Genomic DNA, 20985 nt, shown 5'->3' on the forward strand with positions numbered 1-20985 from the left:
AGTGTTAACCACTGCACCACCGTTGTTTCTTAAATTGTGCCTGTGTCTCCCCTTTCTTGTTGCGAGCTTGAGCCAGCTCGTAACATAACACACAGGTAAATACGGTTGTTGAGTCCTGTTTTTACCAGCTTAGGAACCTTTCTAAAATTAAGTATCTCAACTCCTGTGTCAACCTTGAAAAAGTAATTACACTTTTATTGTCTCCCTTGTAGATTAATGCAAATTTGTATACTCCAGTTTCAATGAGTTAGTTCAGAACGCAGCAGCCAGGCTTTTAACCAACATTTTAGCCTCCCTTTATTGGTTACCCATTAGTAATTGATTTCAAGATATTACCGATGACTTTCAAGGCATGGCTCAGTGTAGCTAGCACTTTCCTATCACAGTCCTTTTAACCCTGTATGAGTCAGAGCACCAGCCTAAGATCCTTGGACATGGCCCCTCTGGCCTCTAGACAACAGGTGATCAAACATTTGCCAGAAGGGCAGATACCTAGAACAACCTGCCTGAGGATGTCATGCTAGTAAACGTTGTATCCTCTTTCAAATCACACACTTTTATAGACTTGCTTTTTTTTTTATCTACTTTTTTCTCCCATTTTCTATTTTTCTCCCATCCCAATTTCGTATCGTCCAATTCTACCCTCCCCTGTCTCGAACGCTGTTAGGCCATGCCTCCCACAAGCCGGCTGCAATGTGGACGAAGCCTTACATCACGTGTCCCCTCCGGTACTCGAGGAAGCAGCCGTCGCATCTTTTCACCTGCACAGCGCGATCTCTCAGTGGCGGGGGTCTGCGTGGGAGGGACACGCCGCCCCCGTCGCTTCCTGATTCTGCTGCGCAGGCGCACCAACCGACCTGTAGGAGTCGCTGTCCACAACGTCCAATCCCCACCCATCAGCTTTCCCACCCCTAACACTGCCAATTGTGTTAGTATGAACGACCAGCCAAGCTGATAACAATGCGGAGAGCTGGGCTCGAACCCAGCATCTCCGGCATTGGTGGCGAGCGCCTTGCCCACTACACCACCTAGCCGCCCCAATACCAAATGTTTTTTAAACCATTTATTTATTGTGAGTTTGTTTTTACCATCTCATGTTTACTTTACTTGTTTTATCTGACATTACTTTGTAACTCAAGTTCAAGTTTATTATTCATAATAAAATACAGAATACTTTATGATGAAATGCTTGTTTCTGTATGAGCCCCTGAGAGTGTGCTACATACAGTAAAAAAAAGTAAGTAAGTTATTAAGAAGTAAGTAAAGGAATATTCAGTCAATATAGTGTTTCCCATTAATTACCTAGACTGTGGCAGCCCGCCACAGTTGTATAATGAACAAAACAAAAAGATTTAAAGATTTTATTTTTTTTGTATTTTTTTTTTAAATATAAAGTTTGCCAATAGGGATGTATCAGTAGTATTGGCAGTGGTAGTAGTCGTAATAGTAATCCAGTATATTATTTTATCTTCTAAAAAATAAACCAGTTCAACACAGGTAACCACTTTTGCTCCATTTCTTTGATGGCTCAAATGTATGCTCTAGTCCAGTGGTTCCCAAACCTCTCCTCGAGGCACCCCAGCCGTTCCATGTTTGTTAAATTCCACCACCAGCAAAGTTTTTTTTTTATCCACTTTTTCTCCCATTTTTCTCCCATCCCAATTTCGTATCATCCAATTCTACCCTCCCCTGTCACGGACGCTGTTTCTTGCCTCCCACAAGCCGGCTGCAATGTGGATTAAGTCATACATAGCACAGGTCCCCTCCGGTACTTGAGGTAACAGCAGTCGCATCTTTTCACCTGCGCAGCTCGATCTCTCAGTGGCGAGGAGTAACGCGTGGGAGGCTCACGCTGCCCCCGACACTTCCCGATTCTACTGCGCAGGCGCACCAACCGAGCTGTAGGAGTCGCTGTCCACAACGCCCGATCCCCACCCATCAGTTTCCCACCCCCTAATACGGCCAATGTGTATTAGTACGGACGACCAGCTAAACTGAAAGCAAATGTGGAGCGCTGGGCTCGAACTGACGAGCCCAGCGTCTCCAGCATTTCGTGGCGAGCGCCTTGCCCACTACACCACGTAGCCGCCCCACCACCAGCAAAGTTAAGTTGAATCAGGTGTGCTGGTGCTGGGGGGAGCTTCGATGGTCATGTAAGTGGCTACAGACCGCTGCACTTAAATATAAACATTAGTCTACCTGTAGACTCAATGAGGTAATTGTAGATGTCGCCATAAGACGCGTCTGGCCATTTAGTGGGATAATTTTTTCATTATCCTGTTCGGCTGAAAGGACATTGGCCACCGAAGCTCCCCCCTCTGATAGAACAGTCCACATTCATTCGAGCGTCATCTCGCGTCGTCCAGACTCCATGGGCACCCTGCGCATGTCCATGCGGAATAGGTGCTTTAAAATGGGCTTTTTCTCTGCCGATTTAGTTCTGATCGATTAGTTATGGGTCACGCCGTGTTCAGGAGAGCGAGGCGCATAAACGTCTATTCGATCATGTCTCTAGCACCCCCACAGCCGTATCGGCAACCACTTCCATCACGGCTCTCGTCCACATTCATTCATTTGACCCTCCCCCGCAATCTCCTCCCTGATTTCAATGTAACGCGGAAGTGTAGTGGTCTATGCGGCGATTTTAATATCCATGTGTGTTGCGAACTTGCGAATCACATCCCCTGTCGCGAGATTTCCTAAATCTCATTGACTCTCTCAACCTCACCCAATCTGTCACAGTACCAACGCATGAAAAAGGACACACACACATGGGGAGCTCCAGTAGCTCACCTGCCACGTACCTCGAGCGCTATTTCGGCGCCGGGGACAACCGTGCTCATCACGGATCTGGGGTTTAGCGAGTTCGAATCCCGGACTGCAGCCGTGCCTTTCCCAGAGTGTCTTCCCCCCCATCTGTACCCCTTCAGCCTGTTTCTGTCGGTCATTCTTGACCAGAATAAATGCGATAAACGCTAAAAAGAGCCAGGGGAATGGCCAAAGTTTAAAAAAAAAGAAAAAGGACACACACTTGATCTCGTTCTGTCATTTGGGCTATCTGTCAATATAATTGACATATGTGAACCAGGCTCAAAACTAGGAGAGACAGAGCTTTCTCCACCGCAGCGCATAGACAGTGGAACAGCCTCCCCCTCAGCGTACGGACTGCCCAGACCGTACAGACTTTTAAATCACTCTTGAAAACCTACCTGTTCTCCTTGGCCTTCCCCCCTACTTAACCACCACTGATTGATTGATTGATTGATTGAACACTTTATTAACAGATTGCAGAATGGGTACAGTACAGCTCAATACATACAATTGTTAAGGGGATGCAGACCAGAGAAAGACTTTCGTCTTGTTTACATCAGGGTCCCCCATTTAGACCCTAGACCCCTGGCCCTTCTATCCTCTTTGTTTTACTGTGTCCTACCAGTTTTTATTACTTTCATTGTTGTATTATGTTTTTAATCCTATATCTTGCACCATACTGTTTGTTTTTGTTGCTTTCATTGCTTTGCTATGTTTTTTTTCTTTCTTTTAATCTTATACCTTGCCTCACACTAATTTGTTTTTATCAACTTGCTTGTGAAGCACTTTGGTGTCAGCTGCCGCTGCCTGGAAATGTGCTATACAAATAAAACTGACTTGACTTGACAAATCACGACTGCAAGTGGTGTAAAGCTTTTATACAACTGCCACATTCATCCAACCTTATTTCTATACAATAAACACACATTAATCGAAGATTTATTGAAAAAACCATCTGCCAGAAAAAGTTGTTCCCACAACTACAAAAAAGACAATTTGCCTCCATGTGGAAGCAGCTCGGAAGTGCATCCAACCAACTAACACATCCAACTGTGTATTATTGGAATGATTGAGAGAAGTTGCCTCATGTGGAAGCAGCTCGGAAGTGCATCCAACCAACTAACACATCCAACTGTGTATTATTGGAATGATTGATTGAACATTTTATTACCAGATGCAGAATGGGTACAATACAGTACGGCTCAATACACACAATTGTTAAGGGGATGCAGACCTACTTTCTATAGAAAGTAGGTAAAACAAATTAAAACGTTTTCTTTGCCCTATAGGAAAAAAAAGTTTTCGCCCTATTTTTTTATTTTTATTTTTTTAAACCTACTGTAGAGGGCCTAAACTTAACCAGTTGGAAACCAAGCGTACAGTAATAAAATTAGCAATCAATCAATCAACTCAAACCTCACAAACACCAGCAACTGAGCATTCTCAGTGGTGTCAGTGGACTCATCCACAGCTATGGAAATGCACTGTGCATTTTTTGTATTCTATCACAAAGCCGTTTAATGAAATCATCAGCCAGTATTTCAGTTATTCTGGTTGCTGTGCTATCTGAGGAGGATTTGCTTTTGTTTGCCTTCAAACATGGTCTCCATCACTTCAGTCATACATTATTTTATTATGTATGCATCAGAGAATGGCTTCTTGTGTTTAGCCAACACCCATGCCACTGAGTAAGGACTTGGTTGCTTTTTATCGTTGTGACATAACTTTAACAATAACTCTGCTTGCAGCTTGATATGATGATTTCATTCCATTTATTTTTGTGGTTCTTAGTGCTGAAAGGTTGCATCAAAATAACTGTTTTGTTTCGTATTGGCGTTTCAAATTGCGTTTCAAATTGCCACTCTTCACAAGAGCTACCGTTTCTTGGCACATTGTGCTGGTTGGAGGGAGGATGAACCTTTGAATTGCAGCGATTTTCACTGTTGACTTTTATTTTACTGGCCATCTTTGAACATGCCATATTTTTCTACTAGCTGCCTGCTGGCAAAACTATGCTACTAGCTACAGTACCTGCAGATTAGACTACTGTAGATGCGCTGTCAACTCTCGCTCTGACTCCGACCCGTTGAAAGAGACAACATGCATTCCGTGAAGACCCGCCCTACTCTGCCTCTGATTCGCAGACTGTGGGTGGGGGGGGGGGATGGTGACGGGACGCTGAATATGATTGGACCAAAGCAGTAGACAGACACAGACAGTTGGAGCAGTGCAGCCGGACAGCTTGCAGAGAAGATAGGGGAGAATTTCGAGGATACCTGCTATACGCACTGATGACAGGATATATTTCCTTCCACTTGGTATCACTCCGGAATCACGTTTCAACCACTAACGTTGCTGCCATGAGCCTGCGCTATGGTAGCCTACAAGTGATAAAATAAATATAACGCCCAACGGGTCGGCAAAAGGTTGCGCGCGGGCCGCACTAACACTAAACTTTGATGTCAAGTAGGGGGCCGCAAAATATCATCCTGCGGGCCGCAAATGGCCTGCGAGTTTGAGACCCCTGGTCTAAAGTGAGTGGTAAGGTGAGTGTTTGTTTAAAGTGAGTGTGTACATGTGGATGCAGTGAGTGTAGATGATGGGTTGTTGCATAGTGTCATCGTCATTGAGCATCCTAACTTCTTTATTTCTATTTAAAAAAAAAAAATAGAGATTATTACCTTCTTTGGCGTTCCCAAGACTTGGCAAATTTTGAATATGGTGTCCACTTCACTGGAGCCTGGGAAAAGAGGCCTGAGTGTGTACAGCTCTGCCATGATGCAGCCCACAGCCCACTGGTCTATGGGAGAGCTGTAGATGGTGGATCTCAGCAGCACCTCCGGGGCTCTGTACCTGGTCAACAGAGAGAGGAGATCTGACGGGATCGTTTGGGACTTGGCTATATGCTGCCCAATGCACTTCCTAAATGTTTAACATTCATTAAAAAAAAAAAAAAAAAAACAATATATTTGGTCAAACTGACAACACTCACCATCTCGTCGAGACATAATCCGTGTACGGTGGCCGTGATCGTATCTCTCGGGCTAAACCGAAGTCGGCTATTTTCACCAGTTCTGGTCCCATGCACAGAAGATTCTCAGGCTTCATATCTCGGTGAAAGAATCCTAAAATAATTAATCAAAAGATGTGATTAATGTGACATTTTATTTAGTTAAGGGGACATGCATTGCTATTCCTTGCACTATTTGGGAAACTTTACACAATTCCTGAGAGTCTATGGAACACATCAGAAGGTTTTTTTCCCCAAAAAATTCATTGTTTTATATTTTTGATCAAGTACTCAAAAGCATAATTTTTCAGCCTCAGGATTTCAGGCTATTTTTGGATGGGCTCCGCCCATAAGCGCTTTGATTGAGAGTCACCCACAGTCTGCGACTGGCAGACAGAGAGAGAGCGAGAGAGAGGGGGAGAGGGAGGGAGAGGGGGACACGGAGCATAAAGTTATCTCTCCACTGCTTCCCCCGCACGGTCCAGGTTGTGTGTAAATGCATGCGTTTGTGTTTCACACACTCCTGCGCCGCGGTCCCTCTCTCTCTCTCTCTCTACCAGGGAGAAGCCCCGTGCGTCAGGTTGTGTGTAAAATGCGTGTGTTTGTGTTTCCCCGCACACGCCGTCAGGTTGTGTGTAAAATGCGTGCGTTTGTTTCCCCGACAGAAGCTCCTCTCTATCTCTCTCTGGCTCGTTCTCTCTCTGCCTCGCTCTGTTTGAGGAAGTGAAGATATTTCCACTCGCTCTGCTGTCGCTGTCAACCATAGAGTTAGTTATGCAAATCAGTACCCTATTCACGTCAGCAATACCATCAAATCAGAACAGCTTAGTTGAGTGAAGGAAGATCTCGTGAACTCGAGACTAGACTGATGAGTCAATATGGTAATTAAAGACACAGACCCATTGATACTAACCCCTATTGCTATAAAACAATGCTAAATACTGGAAAAAGCCATTTATAATGCATGTCCCCTTTAAAGCCAAAGGCACAACCGGTAATCCAAATATAAACAAAAGGGTAGCCCCACCACCAAAGTTCAAAACATAGGATTGGAGACATGTTATGGATCCCAAATTGGTTTGACAGGTCTCTTAATCCAAGACCTACTAACACTAGACGACTTCACGTAGATTTAAGATTTGAGTGCCGGAAACGTAGATCTACGTTTGTCTCGGTTTTCCTTTTATTCGCTATTGCCATTCATAATCCATCGAGGCATGCTGGACTGAATGTGTCTGAGATCGCAGACGGTCAATACCGCCACCTAACGCCTTGCAGCCGGTATTGCACTCCATTTGAAACGCTGTAGTTTGTTTTCTCGGCCGAGCTGCGGCGTGGGGGCGGGGTCTGAACACTCTGGCAAAACAAGCGGTCACCACGGTTGCCTCGACGAGTTCATCCACGTGCAATGCTGGATAACGTGGGACAGACTACCGCGACCAGTATTTGGAATGGCGATCAGATAATTGGATTATTCTTTTTGCAGTACATCAGAAATGAATATGGGAAGTGTGGAGAGGGAGTGAAGCTGAAGTGTTGTAGTTGTGGTGGGGAGCATAGTGTAGCGTTTAGGGGTTGTGAGGTGATGAGGAGGGAGGTTGAGGTTCAGAGAGTGAGAAGGGATGATAGGATTTCGTATGCGGAGGCAGTTAGGAAGTTAGGTCAGGGAAGGCAAGGTGAGGAAGGAGAAGGGCATTTGGCAGTAAGGGTAGTGCAGGAGGATCAGGGGAAGCAAGGTGTGGATGAGGGGTTTAGAAAAGGGCATTTGTCGGTAGAGGAAGTACAAGAGGAGAAAGAGAGGGTGTGGGGGGTGAAGTTGGAGATAGTGGCATTTGTGACGAGAGTGGTGAATACTATAGTGATGGTTAGCAGTAGGACAGAGAGGTTAAGGTTAGTAGTTGAGGCGGCAGTACTAGACATGGGTATGAAGGGGTTGACAATAGGGCAAGTATCGAGGGAGTTAGGGAAGTCAGGGAAGAAGGTTGTTGTGAGGGATCAAGTAAGAGAGTTAGGGAAGGGGGTGGTGAGTGTTCAGGAAGGCCAGAGTCAGTCGCTGGAGGCAATGAGTGACTCATAGATTAGGTTGGATAGGGTGGTGATGTTAGGGATGGGTTTTGTTTTGTTTGGTGTGTTAGGGGGTTGAATGGATTTGGTCGCGATCTGACATTGAACCGTTGAATAAGAAAAAGAAGAGGGGAGAATGGAAGACTGGCCCGATATCCGGGTGGGTAGGTGGCGGTAAATGCCCCATTTATGGTGGCCGTCCGCCGTAAAACACCAAAAAGAAGAAGAAGAAGCATTTCCTGGATGACAGTGTGGCCAGCTGGGCAATAGAGACCATGATAGGTTTGCAGGAGGCTCAGATTTGAAGGTATTAGTACAGAGAAGCCCCCCCCCCCCCGTTGACAAACGTAAAAAAAAAGAAAGATGTGGTTAATGTGACATTTTATTTAGTTAAAGGGGACATGCATTGCTATTCCTTGCACTATTTGGGAAACGTTACACAATTCCTGAGAGTCTATGGAACACATCAGAATTTTTTCTTTCAAAAAAAGTCATTGTTTTATATTTTTGATCAAGTACTCAAAAGCATAATTTTTCAGCCTCAGGATTTCAGGCTATTTTTGGATGGGCTCCGCCCATAAGCGCTTTGAGTGAGAGTCACCCAGTCTGCGACTGGCAGACAGAGAGAGAGAGATAGAGAGAGAGAGAGAGGGGGGGGGAGAGGGAGGGAGAGAGAGAGGGACACTTTCCCCCACCTTTATTTAACAAATCAATTATTAATTTCAATATAGAATATTCGTTGACAGCCCTACAAGTACAATTAGTTACTGCACACTACATCACCCGAGTGGAACATGGAAAGCCAAACTTTCCCGCACTGTACCGAAAATCCGTACCGAACCGTGACTTCAAAACCGAGGTACGTACCGAACCGTGGTTTTTGTGTACCGTTACACCCCTAGATGTGCATTATAATACAATCCTCACATTAGCAGTTAGCATTTCCTGGATGACAGTGTGGCCAGCTGGGCAATAGAGACCATGATAGGTTTGCAGGAGGCTCAGATTTTAAGGTAGTACAGAGAAGCCCCCCCCCCCCCTCCAGTTGACGAACGTTAAAAAGAAAAAAAAAAAAAAAAAAGTGCTATAGTGACAAGTTCTGCATAAATAACTATCTGTATAGTCAAAGTCATGCTTCCAAGAGGAGTTAACTGTAGAAAAAGCCAATAACTAAAATGTAGCACCCGGGTTACTAAACAGTAAGTACCATGTTTGTGGATGAATGTAAGCCCCTGCAGTATCTGAAACATGATGTTTCTCACAGCAGATTCAGGAAACAGTCGAGTCCTAAAAAATGAAAACAAACAGATCAACAATAGGATCAGTTCATACACTGACAGCATCTATCAAATATATACACTCATATTTTCCATATTTTTTGTTTGTTAAAATAATATCTCTACATTCCGACTGATTGAAAACTTTATTAACAGATTGCAGAATGGGTACAATACAGTACAGCTCAATACACACAATTGTTAAGGGGATGCAGACCAGAGAAAGACTTTCGTCTTGTTTACCTCAGGGTCCCCCATTTTCAATTCATCAAAAAACATCACTGATAGAGTGTTTGGTCAGTAACATGGGTTAAAGCAGAGCGGAGGGACTGGGAGACCCATGTTACTGACCCAACACTATAATCAGTGATGCCTGTTGGAATGTAGAGCTATTTAACACTTATTTTAACCAAAATATACTACTTACAGCACCTTTAATTAAATAATAAGGTTTTAACAATACCACTATTTAAAATACACATACCTGTCTTTCATGAGTTGGTACAAGTTTTCCTTCATGTACTCAAACACAAAGTACAAGTGGTCATTCTCTCGTATCACCTCCTTGAGTTTGACCACATTGGCATGGTTGAGTTTCTTCAACGACTGAAATTAATAATGAAACAGATTAGATACAAGCATGGAAATAATAAATAATGTGTAAATAGATCTAATCATGCCAGATTATACTCAATTCACTGCACCACATTCAGAAAGCAAGGTCCGTATGAACGTTTGTTGTTGTTCAAAAGACAAAATACAAGTATGACATTTTTTTTTGATCCACTTTTTCTCCCATTTTTCTATATTTTCTCCCATCCCAATTTCGTATCATCCAATTCAACCCTCCCCTGTCACGAACGCTGTTTCTTGCCTCCCACAAGCCGGCTGCAATGTGGACTAAGTCATACATAGCACAAGTCCCCTCCGGTACTTGAGGTACCAGCAGTCGCATCTTTTCACCTGCGCAGCTCGATCTCTCAGTGGCGAGGAGTAACGCGTGGGAGGCTCACGCTGCCCCCGACACTTCCTGATTCTACTGCGCAGGCGCACCAACCGACCTGTAGGAGTGGCTGTCCACAACGCCCGATCCCCACCCATCAGTTTCCCACCCCCTAATACGACCAATGTGTATTAGTATGAACGACCAGCTAAACTGAAAGCAATGTGGAGCGCTGGGCTCGAACAGGCGAGCCCAGCGTCTCCGCATTCGTGGTGAGCGCCTTGCCCACTACGCCACGTAGCCACTCGACAAAAGGACATTTTAAGAGCATAATGTATTTTGGGGGTGAATGCAGCGAATGTGGATGTTAAGGAGCACTTTGACATTTTTTTTTTCAGTTGAATATTTTTCTTCACTTGACACATAATGTCCTTCAGTTTCCCAGAAATGGCATGTTAGCTTTATTAGTATTCCTCATTGAAACCAATACTAGCATAACGCTTAATCTAACTGGCAGGTTCTTAGGGGGGCTAGAGTGTTCTAGGGGGTGGTCTGCCCCTTTTTTTTCTTTTTACTTGAGCTCTAAAAGAAGGGATGTCTATGAGCAGAACCAGAGGGAAACCCAGGGCACACAAGAAATCACCTTCTATTGTTAGAGCTGCTTTGTGATTCTGAGCTGCGGGAGGAACATTTAGATAATAGTATTCTGAAGAGGTGTGGACAGAAAGGACAGTGAGCTATTAGGCATTTGACAATAGAATCAGAAATGTCACATCAGCAAGCACATCATCGCTAAATCAACAGTTTTATCCACTTAAAGGGGACATGCATTGCTATTCCTTTCACTATTTGGGCAACTTTGCACAATTCCTGTGAGTCTATGGAACACACTCGTAAAGTCTTTTTTTTTTAATTCATTGTTTTCTATTTCTAATCAATTACTCTAAAGCAGCATTTTTCCACTTCAAGATTTCAAGCTGTTTTTGGGCTGGGCTCCGCCCAAAAATACATGATACATGTATACGAGAGTGAGCGAGAGAGAGAACGAGCGAACGAGAGAGAGAGGGAGAGAGATAGAGAGGATACATCGCTCCGTGCGTGCGTGTGCGCTGTGAGCGGCTCAACTGCGATTGTGTGTAAAATGCAGGTTGAGAGAGAGAGGGAGAGAGAGAGAGAGAGAGAGGATACATCGCTCCGTGCGTGCTTGTGCGCTGTGAGCGGCTCAACAACGATTGTGTGTAAAATGCAGGTTGAGAGAGAGAGGGAGAGAGAGAGAGAGGGAGAGTCAGGGACAGGGAGACCGCTTCCGCATTATTCCCACTGCTCCGTTGTTGAGTGAATTGTTGATTCTCTCTGTCGGCACCCGCGCACGTCAACCCGTTTGAGGAAGTAATTCCACTCGCTCTGTTGTTGAGTGAATTGTTGATTGTGGGCGGTGACTACTACCAGTGCCTTATTCACGTCAGCAAAACAGCCAAATCAGAACAGCTTAGTTGAGTGAGGGAGGATCTCGTGAACTCGAGACTAGACTGATGAGCCAAAATGAGAATTAGAGAAACAGACCCCATTGATATAAACCCCCATTGCTAGGAAACAATGCTAAACACTGGAAAAGGCCATTTATAAGACACGGGACCTTTAAGTCAACGCACATCAGAATGAATGTATAAGCAATTCAGTAGGACTTCAGTCCCTCACAGTTCAAAAAGGGAAAATCAAGGCGGCTAGGTGGTGTAGTGGGCAAGGCGCTCGCCACCAATGCAGGAGACGCTGGGTTCGAGCCCAGCTCTCCGCATTGCTATCAGCTTGGCTGGTCGTTCATACTAACACAATTGGCAGTGTTAGGGGGTGGGAAGCTGATGGGTGGGGATCAGACGTTGTGGACAGCGACTCCTACAGGTCGGTTGGTGCGCCTGCACAGCAGAATCAGGAAGCGACGGGGGCGGCGTGTCCCTCCCACGCAGACCCCCGCCGCTGAGAGATCGCGCTGTGCAGGTGAAAAGATGCGACGGCTGCTTCCTCGAGTACCGGAGGGGACACGTGATGTAAGGCTTCGTCCACATTGCAGCCGGCTTGTGGGAGGCATGGCCTAACAGCGTTCGAGACAGGGGAGGGTAGAATTGGACGATGCGAAAATTGGGATGGGAGAAAATAGAAAATGGGAGAAAAAAGTAGATAAAAAAAAAGGGGAAAATCAACCCAAATAGCAAAAATGCTTTTGTGTCAAACTGAATGAAATTGACAAAAGGTCTAACATGACTGAAGAAGTTAATCTGATCAAGTCTAATTGAGTCCATGTTTTGGGTCTCTCTCTCTCTCTTGCTCAAGGTGAACCAAAGTATGTATTAAGTAAAATAAAGAATTGGGGGAAATGGCAGTGACCAAATTTCACTGGTGTTTGTGTAGCAATTATCCCATAGAATAAAGTGTAAAAAATGTTTTTTATTAATAAATTCTACTTTTTATGTTGACTTTGAGTTGATTTTCCTTGACCATGTCTACATTCTGTCCTGCATGTGCAAGTCAACCAAAATGTAAAAAGGATCACTTACTTTGACCTCCCTAAGGTTCATGCATTCTTCCCAGGAGTAGAACTTCCTCTTCATTCTAAAAAGAAAGTCACTGGTTACAACTAAATAGGAGCACAATTAAATTTGTTAAATTACTTGTAACTTTTGTAAATTCCATTCGCAATTCTAGATATTCAGCCCTTACTCAATGGATTCCTAAATAATAATAATAATACAAAAAAAACATAAAACAGCAACAAATTCAAAGCTAAATTTAGAACTAAATCTGTTGCTCAAACTCAGACCTAGGTGGTACCGGAGTTTAAAGGGACATTTTCTATTGTATTTAAAGGTTGCTTTACTACAAAGTGACTACAGAGTCAGAGTAACAGACTTCATGATACAATGTCCGTGTGAGGTCTTGCACCTAAAAGGTGGTTTTAATTTCTGGTTCAGACCTTCTAGCAATGCTAGAATAAACCTCACTTGGGTGCAAGAACTCATTCTATGGCTGCATACAGTCAGAGCCCCATTCATTGTCTATGGAGCAGCTTCAAAAATCGGAGGGTTCTCTCCCCGATGTCTAGCTTTAAATTAGGAGAGTGGTGCGTGTTCACAAATAGTGCCTGAACTGCCCTTGGGCACAGGAAGAACATATATGAATTCTTAAAATGGTGCACAGCTCCATCAATCTTGCTTCCTAGCCTGCTCTACTAGCCTCCAGTGGAAGCAGCCACAGCTACTTCTTTTAGGAGTCATCGTCTTCTTCCAATTCCTTTCTGGCAGATTAGCCATTGCCATTAGTATGCATTAGTGCATTGCTGCCCCTCACCAGTTAGAAAGGATTTTATTTTGTGTCATCATAGAATAAAATGTACTACACTACATAAATCCCCACCTCATACATCTCCTCAAAGCCTGGGAGGACCGGAGTTCCTCCTCCCCCGACTCTGCATCTACTTCCATCTGCTGTCACATCCATAATATCAACAAACTTCTTAGCTGCATCAACAACTTTTAACAATTTCCTCCTGCTACATCTGCTCCTCCCTCACAATCAACCTGGACCCCCTGCAAATTGCATACCGCCCCAACAGGTCCACGGAGGACGCCATAGCCCATGTGCTGCACACAGCAGCATCACACCTGGACAAGAGGCAGGGGAACTACAGCTCAGCATTCAATACCATAGTCCCCTCCAAACTCATAGCCAAGCTCAGGGACCTGGGCTTGAACTATGACCTCTGCCAGTGGGTCTTGGACTCCTTGACGGGCAGACCCCAGGTGGTGAGAGCAGGCAACTGCACCTCCTCATCCATCACCCTCAACATAGGGGCCCCCCAGGGCTGTGTTCTGAGTCCCCTCCTCTACTCCTTGTACACACATGACTGTGTGGCACAGCGGAACAACAACACAATCATCAAATTTGCTGACGACACAGTAGTGGTGGGCCTGATCTCTGCAAACGACGAGAGGGCCTACCTGGAAGAGGTCAAGGTCCTAGCGGGATGGTGTCAAGAGAACAGCCTCTCCCTGAATGTCAGCTAAACAAAGGAGATGATTGTGGACTTTAGGAGGTCGGGGGTCAGGGACTACAGCCCCCTCAGCATCGACGGGGCACCGGTTGAGAGAGTGAACAGTTTTAAGTACCTCGGAGTCCGCATATCCGAGGACTTGACATGGACCACACACACATCGACAGTGTTGTGAGGAAGGCACGGCAACGCCTCTACTTCCTCAGGCGCCTAAGGAAGTTCCAAGTCAGTCAGAAGATCCTTAAGAACTTCTACTCATGTACAATAGAGAGCATCCTGACTGGCAATATCACCTCCTGGTTTTGGAATAGCACTGCACAAGACCGTAGCAGACTACAGAGAGTGGCCCGTTCAGCCGAACGCACAATTGGAGGGGGGCTTCCCACTCTCCAGAACATTTACAACAAGCGGTGCATGGGTAAGGCCAGGGGTGCAGTCGTAATATGGGCGAAGGCCAAACGCCCGTGCACGTGCATACATGTTCCCTCGGTTGCGCACAGAACAGATGATGCACCTTGTCTCATCCTTCCAGTCGAGAGATCAAGCAACCCCCCACCTACAGGGCTTGTATTTGGTTGTCGGTATCCTATCATTATGCAAAGTCTAGGTGATAAGTGCCGCAACGAGTCATTTTTGTGTCGTCGCGCGGCACTTATCACCTAGACTTTGCATAATAATAGGATGCGCGCACTTCGGCCTCAGTGACGAAGCCCAAACGTCATTTGACCGCGTAAGCCCAGCACTGCACCCCTGGGTAAGGCTAAGAGAATTATCAAAGAATCCAGCCACCCAAACAACTGCCTCTTTGAACTGCTGCGGTCAGGCAAGCAATACCGGAGTCTCATGGCAAGCACAGAAAGACTCAGAAGAAGCTTCTATCCCCAGGCCATTCAGGTTTCTCAACGAACAATAACACTATACAACAACCATCAAATGCACACAGCACACACATCCACACGCACACACTCACTTTAAACAAACAACTCACTGCAGCACCCACTTACACACTTTAGAACACCTAAATACACTTTATATTTATTGGAAAAGAATTTGCACTACAACACATACCTCAGTACACCTTACTGTAAATTGTACCTCATCCCATTTCTGCTTTGCACTATATAGTATATTAGTATATTGTATAGTATATTGTATGTTAACTCAGTTACTTCTACTCTGCATTGAACATTGTACATATTGAACACTTGTGTCTACGTACGTGACTTCTATTTTATACTGCTATACTTATTTTATACTTATCTTTTTTGTCTAGCACAGTTTCTGCAGCGTAACAGAAAGAAGCATTTTGTATAAAAGTATTCTGTACTTCTGTATGACAACTAATAAAGAAACTTGAACTGCACCCACACCCCTTACCCTAAACCGAGTTTGTATCCTATTCCCTACACACAAAGAAAAATGGCCCCAATCTTAGGCTCATACTCAATCACATAACACAACACAGCCAAAAACTTAAAACTTGTCCAAACCTAAGCAAAATCTCCCTTTCAATGTCCTCTTGCCACTCGTGTCCTACTTTTTTTACCTTTTCTTCATACTTCAGCATATAAAAATCGCCTCAGCTGTCTTGACTTTTAAATCACCTCGACTTCTCTTTTCCTCTGGGGACATTATGTCGACTCTGCTTCATGAGCTCCATCACATAACACTTACCACCTCTGGATTGCACTCAATTCTCCTCCACCTCTACGGCTTCCCCTCTCCTACATACTAAATACAACATGACATCGCATTTAGTATTCAGTGCTACATTGCAGCGCTGTTGGTATGTATGCCCTCATTTGATAACTCTATTATCTAAACACGCCCATCAGGAGGTTCTCCAAATCAAAACGTAACAACTCTTGACAAATAAATGTACCTTTCTCCATCCCTGTGACTTCTCTATCCTTATGCAGACTAGCCAGATAAAGCTGCAGCGCTGTGTTGGACAACTACCGTCATTGCATGTTATTAAAATCTAAGCATCTTGTAACAATATTTGTCTAATCTTGGCATGGGTTTATATCCACAGATATTGGTGCTACTGCTAGTAGATTATTATAAATCTATGAAGTATTAATTGTGATGTTAAGTGATATAGAAATTAGAAACAAAAACAAAAAGCCCTTTTCGGACATGCACACGGGACAATGCACTGAGAATCGGGTGTGGGCATTGCCTGGAGATGCCTTTTCGGACATGTAGCACACAGCATGCAATTCTCTGTGGCAGATGTGCAAATGTAATACGGCATTCCATACAGAGTGAACTAAGCAACCAACGGTGTTCTGTACAGCGCAAAAACAGGATTTTACGCTGTGAACGGTATATAAATTGTATACAATCCAAATGTTTAGTACTCATATACTGTTCATTTATGTAAAACATTTTGGATGACGAGCAAAGAACGTTTCATATTTCTCCTCCCGTGTTAAGACAGTGGAACAAACTGGCCAGCATATAATCTTGACTTGATATTTCAAAAACCTCCAGTTTCAAAGCATTATTGAGCAGTCTTGCTCTTGGCGCACACCTCCACACTGTCACTTTTTGGATCATATTGGGCGCACCTCGCAAACTCGCTCAAATCTTGATGAGACAAATGCCTTGTGTGTCTTGTCCTTGGTCGGGAATGAAATTCAAGAGAATGAAGATAACAAGATGCATATTATCCACAACTCATACGTTTTCATTTAACTATCAGCAGGAAAATCGTTGTGTATGGATTGGAACAGGGTTAATCTATACTAATCTATATGCCTGCTTGCTGTGTGAATACTGCGAATTACACAGATTTAAGACTAGGGTGCTGGGAGGGTAAACTCTGCAGAATAATTTGAATATGTGCGTTCGGACATACTGTACATCCCCTCTGATTAATATGCGGTTAAGGCCAGGAGTCCAGTGTATGAAGGAAAGGGGCTTAACCCCTTGAGCCTGAGTGGTCCGGTACCGGACAGACAATAATTTCACACCATAAATAGATCAATACAGTCTGTATTAATTAATGTAGCGTTTTCTTTTCAAATGTAGCCAAGAGTAAAGACCCTAACCTTATCAAAACAGCAGTCAAAGTGTATGGTAAATGGCTGCTTTTTTATATAGCGCTTTTATCCAAAGCTCTTTACAATTTGTTACTTACATTTTACCCATTCACTCAGTCACACACCGACGGCAGAGGCAACCATGCAAGGTGCCAACCTGCTCATCGGGAGCAATTAGGGGTTAAGTGTCTTGCTCAAGGACACACCGACACGCTGCCAAGGAGGAGCGGGAATCGAACCGGGAATCTCCGGATTGCCAGACGACTGCTCTACCTCCTGAGCCACTGTCGCCCCGGCAGCACTATGTTTGTTTACAAATGATAAAGTGTTATTAGCTAAATATGAGTTCATAAATATCTTGGCGCATCCCGGATGAATTAGATGGAAATAAAGGAAGCTGCCATACTTGTGTGTAGTCCTATGAAAGAAGAGACAAATAAAACTACACATCCCAGCTCATACCAGCCCCTGTCAATCATCTGACTTCCAGCGTGAACTTTATTTATTTGTAGCGTTATTTTCGGGATCATATCTCACGGGTCGAACAAACCTGAACGTTATTGCCATAAAATAGAACATAGTAAGTTAGTTTCTTTACCTTTCTGTGAATGTCTAAAAAAAATAAAACGTGTCACAATCTGATGAAAAATGGCGGAGCTATTTACATTATAAAAAAGTAACTGTACTTCTTACAGTAGATGTCATTCATGGTTTTTGCTGACCTGTCAGGGGCACCTGGTGGTACTAAATCCATATTGAACTCTGCCATTGGAAAGAGGAGATTTGGCCCAATCCATAGATGTGTGACTTGGCCATAATAAGGTCAATTATATTCATATTTAAAATAGCATGTGTCCGGATGGCAAAATTCAGTACTGAATCTACAAACCCCCTGTAAATCATATGCCCTTTATTAATTTGCTTAGATGTTTTGTGCACTTGATCTCAAGAAGGTGTCGAATGAGCTCAGTGGCAATTTTTCACGCCTGGTCAATGTTAGCATGGTGTTATTCACCGTCAAATATGAAAAAAGAAGATAATTGATATTCTCCTTTGGTTCATTACAATTTACTCAAGCCTAGTAACAGACACAATATTTCTGACACTAGGAATACATTCCCTGAGACCCATAGATGTCCCTAGAACATGCAAATGGCCTTGTATAAGTGGATCAATCTTCCATTTACTATATGGCTGTCCAATAGTAAGAAATCAGCCATTGGATTTTTCTCTCTCCATACAACGCAGATACCAAATTCAGAAAAACACAAGCATTTTGATTAAAAATAGAAGTCATAGAGTGAACCTTATCTGAGACAGCTCTATTGAACCAAAAAGACATCCCATTCACAAACATTGGCTCATTAATTGATTTTCCTTTAACCAGCTCACCCAGCTGGCAGTCACATGGCTGTAAATGTCATTGTAAATTTACAATTATAGCCCTGCATCTCTCCTGGTGAATATCACACTCAAGCAAGGCAGGGCTTTGCAAGGAAAACAATTATATTGATGTGCGGTTCAAGAGCTTTGTCCTGTACTGGAGGAACACTAAACCATGTGTTGTGTACACTGCGGTGGAAGGTACACATTGTACTCACTTCTTTATGGCAACGAGTTCCCCTGATTCCAGACTGCGGCCAAGGATGACTGACCCATAGGTGCCATCCCCAAGCTGCCTGAGAGTAGTGTATCTGTTCATGGCGACAGCATTGTCTGGGGGCAGATAACAACTGGGTGGGAAAGAGAGATGATGTGGTGGTGGTGGCCTCCTGCTGTTGAGTGTAACCAGATGTTCCTGTGACAACAGCAGTGGACCACGGGCAAAGCTGGAGGACTCATGTTGTCATGGGCTTTCCTCCTGCAAGCTGTGGTGGGGGATGGGGATGGGGATGGGGAGGGGAGGGGGGAAACAGACAAATCATCCAGTTGTTGTCAGCTTTGATTGATTGATTGATTGATTGAAAACGTTATTAACAGATTGCAGAATGGGTACAGTACAGTACAGCTAAATACATACAATTGTTAAGGGGATGCAGACCAGAGAAAGACTTTCGTCTTGTTTACATCAGGGTCCCCCTGAACTGGGGTGAAGCACCACTGAAACGTGCAGTTATCTGACAAACGGTAACTGGCTACCGCGACGTTAGCTAACAACAAGTAGCAGCTTCTCTCGTCGTAAACCAGCGGTTCCTCCCGTTTTGCTCATGAACGCCAGCAGCAGATGTGTGTATTTTGGTCCGTCCCGTTTATTTCCCCATGTCACCGTTAGTTGTGGTGCAGAAGGGTTCAACAGTAGCTTGCTGCGTTAAAGACCCAATATGTTTTCTTTGTATTTAGTCAAATGGGCATTGTGCAGTTATGCTTTCCATCGGATTCTCTTTTTTAAAACAGCAATGGTCTCATTAACGTTAACGGCCACCACAGTCGCTGTTTCATTATTAAGATGAATGAAAATACAAACACATCATCACATCACACAGCTATAGCTAATATTTATTGATCACAAAAGACAACAACACTCACCCTCCGCGCGTCAACTCGATATGCACACATAGCATAGCCATTCACCGACTTAGCTTAATAGATATAACATTGGTCAACAAGTCAGCAAATCCCCTGGCGAAATGGCTGATGGTTGTCAGAATAACTGCATTCACTGAACATAAATACAGCATAGATCTCGCGTTGCTTAATGACATCACACCACAAATCACAGCTTGGTAGTTACTGCTAGATCTACCACCTAGAGGGGCTCGTGGGCGTGGTTTGATTGATTGATTGAAAACTTTATTAACAGATTGCAGAATGGGTATAATACAGTACAGCTCAATACACACAATTGTTAAGGGGATGCAGACCAGATAAAGACTTTCGTCTTGTTACATCAGGGTCCCCCATTTGCAATTCATCAGGACATATATGACATACAGATATACAGTACTGCTACATCTATGATGACATACCAGATTTGCAAATACAGTAGTTTGTGATACAAAAAGAGTCCAGAAAAGAGTATATACATTTGACGTAAAAACTGTACATTGGGGGAGGTTAGGTAGGTAGGTGGGGGGGGGGGGGCTGGGCTGTACATTGGAGGTGGTTCGGTGGGTGGGGGGGAGTTGGGCAGGAGGGGTGGTCAACATAGAACTCCTGTGTGTCTAGTTCACCAACCAGTGAACCAGTGAACAACCAGGTCTAGTTATAGCTGTACAATTATATAGTGTGTCTCATGGCTATAGGTATATATTTATAATATATAGTATACTATAATATCCCGTGAACTTACTCAACAACCAACTATGGGGAATAGGAATGTGAATCCCTACCCACATTCAAAACCGCTCTAAAAGAGCACCTACGGGAGGCTGCAATTCGAAACTGGCCCCCGTAAATGTCCAAACCCCCCCACCCCCTCCTAATAGACAGTCTCCTCCCCACCGTATGTATATATTCTCCCCCCACCGTATGTATATTTCTCTCCCACCCACCCACCCCCTCCTAATAGACAGTCTCCTCCCCACCGTATGTATATATTCTCCCCCCACCGTATGTATATTTCTCTCCCACCCACCCCCTCCTAATAGACAGTCTCCTCCCCACCATATGTATATATTCTCTCCCCACCGTATGTATATTTCTCTCCCACCCACCCACCCCCTCCTAATGTACAGTCTCCTCCCCATCATATACTCTCTGTCAGGATCTATGGGTAACAGTACTGTATATTTGCATATCATATATGTGTAGCACCCTGAATATTCTACTATTATTCAGAAGTGCTGACT

At 44.1% G+C, this 20985-nt stretch overlaps 1 protein-coding gene across 2 annotated transcripts in view; it reads right to left on the reverse strand.

Annotated features, from left to right (window-relative positions):
* The window catches only part of LOC311234515 (serine/threonine-protein kinase ICK-like), a 33383-nt gene extending 13521 nt beyond the window's left edge, over nucleotides 1-19862 (reverse strand). For both annotated transcript variants that reach the window (XM_084321749.1, XM_084321748.1), the window contains exons 1-7: nucleotides 19724-19862; nucleotides 18799-19065; nucleotides 12658-12712; nucleotides 9647-9768; nucleotides 9093-9172; nucleotides 5804-5936; nucleotides 5493-5664 (exon numbers count right to left, since the gene is read on the reverse strand). In XM_084321749.1, the coding sequence (XP_084177875.1) occupies nucleotides 5493-5664; nucleotides 5804-5936; nucleotides 9093-9172; nucleotides 9647-9768; nucleotides 12658-12712; nucleotides 18799-18899 (663 nt within the window). In that variant the 5' untranslated portion in view covers nucleotides 18900-19065; nucleotides 19724-19862. The remainder of the gene's footprint in view (nucleotides 1-5492; nucleotides 5665-5803; nucleotides 5937-9092; nucleotides 9173-9646; nucleotides 9769-12657; nucleotides 12713-18798; nucleotides 19066-19723) is intronic.
* Between the last annotated feature and the right edge of the window lie 1123 nt (nucleotides 19863-20985).

Source organism: Notolepis coatsorum (genome assembly GCF_963971535.1).
Source record: "Notolepis coatsorum genome assembly, chromosome: 9".
In the NCBI taxonomy this organism is placed as follows: domain Eukaryota; kingdom Metazoa; phylum Chordata; class Actinopteri; order Aulopiformes; family Paralepididae; genus Notolepis; species Notolepis coatsorum.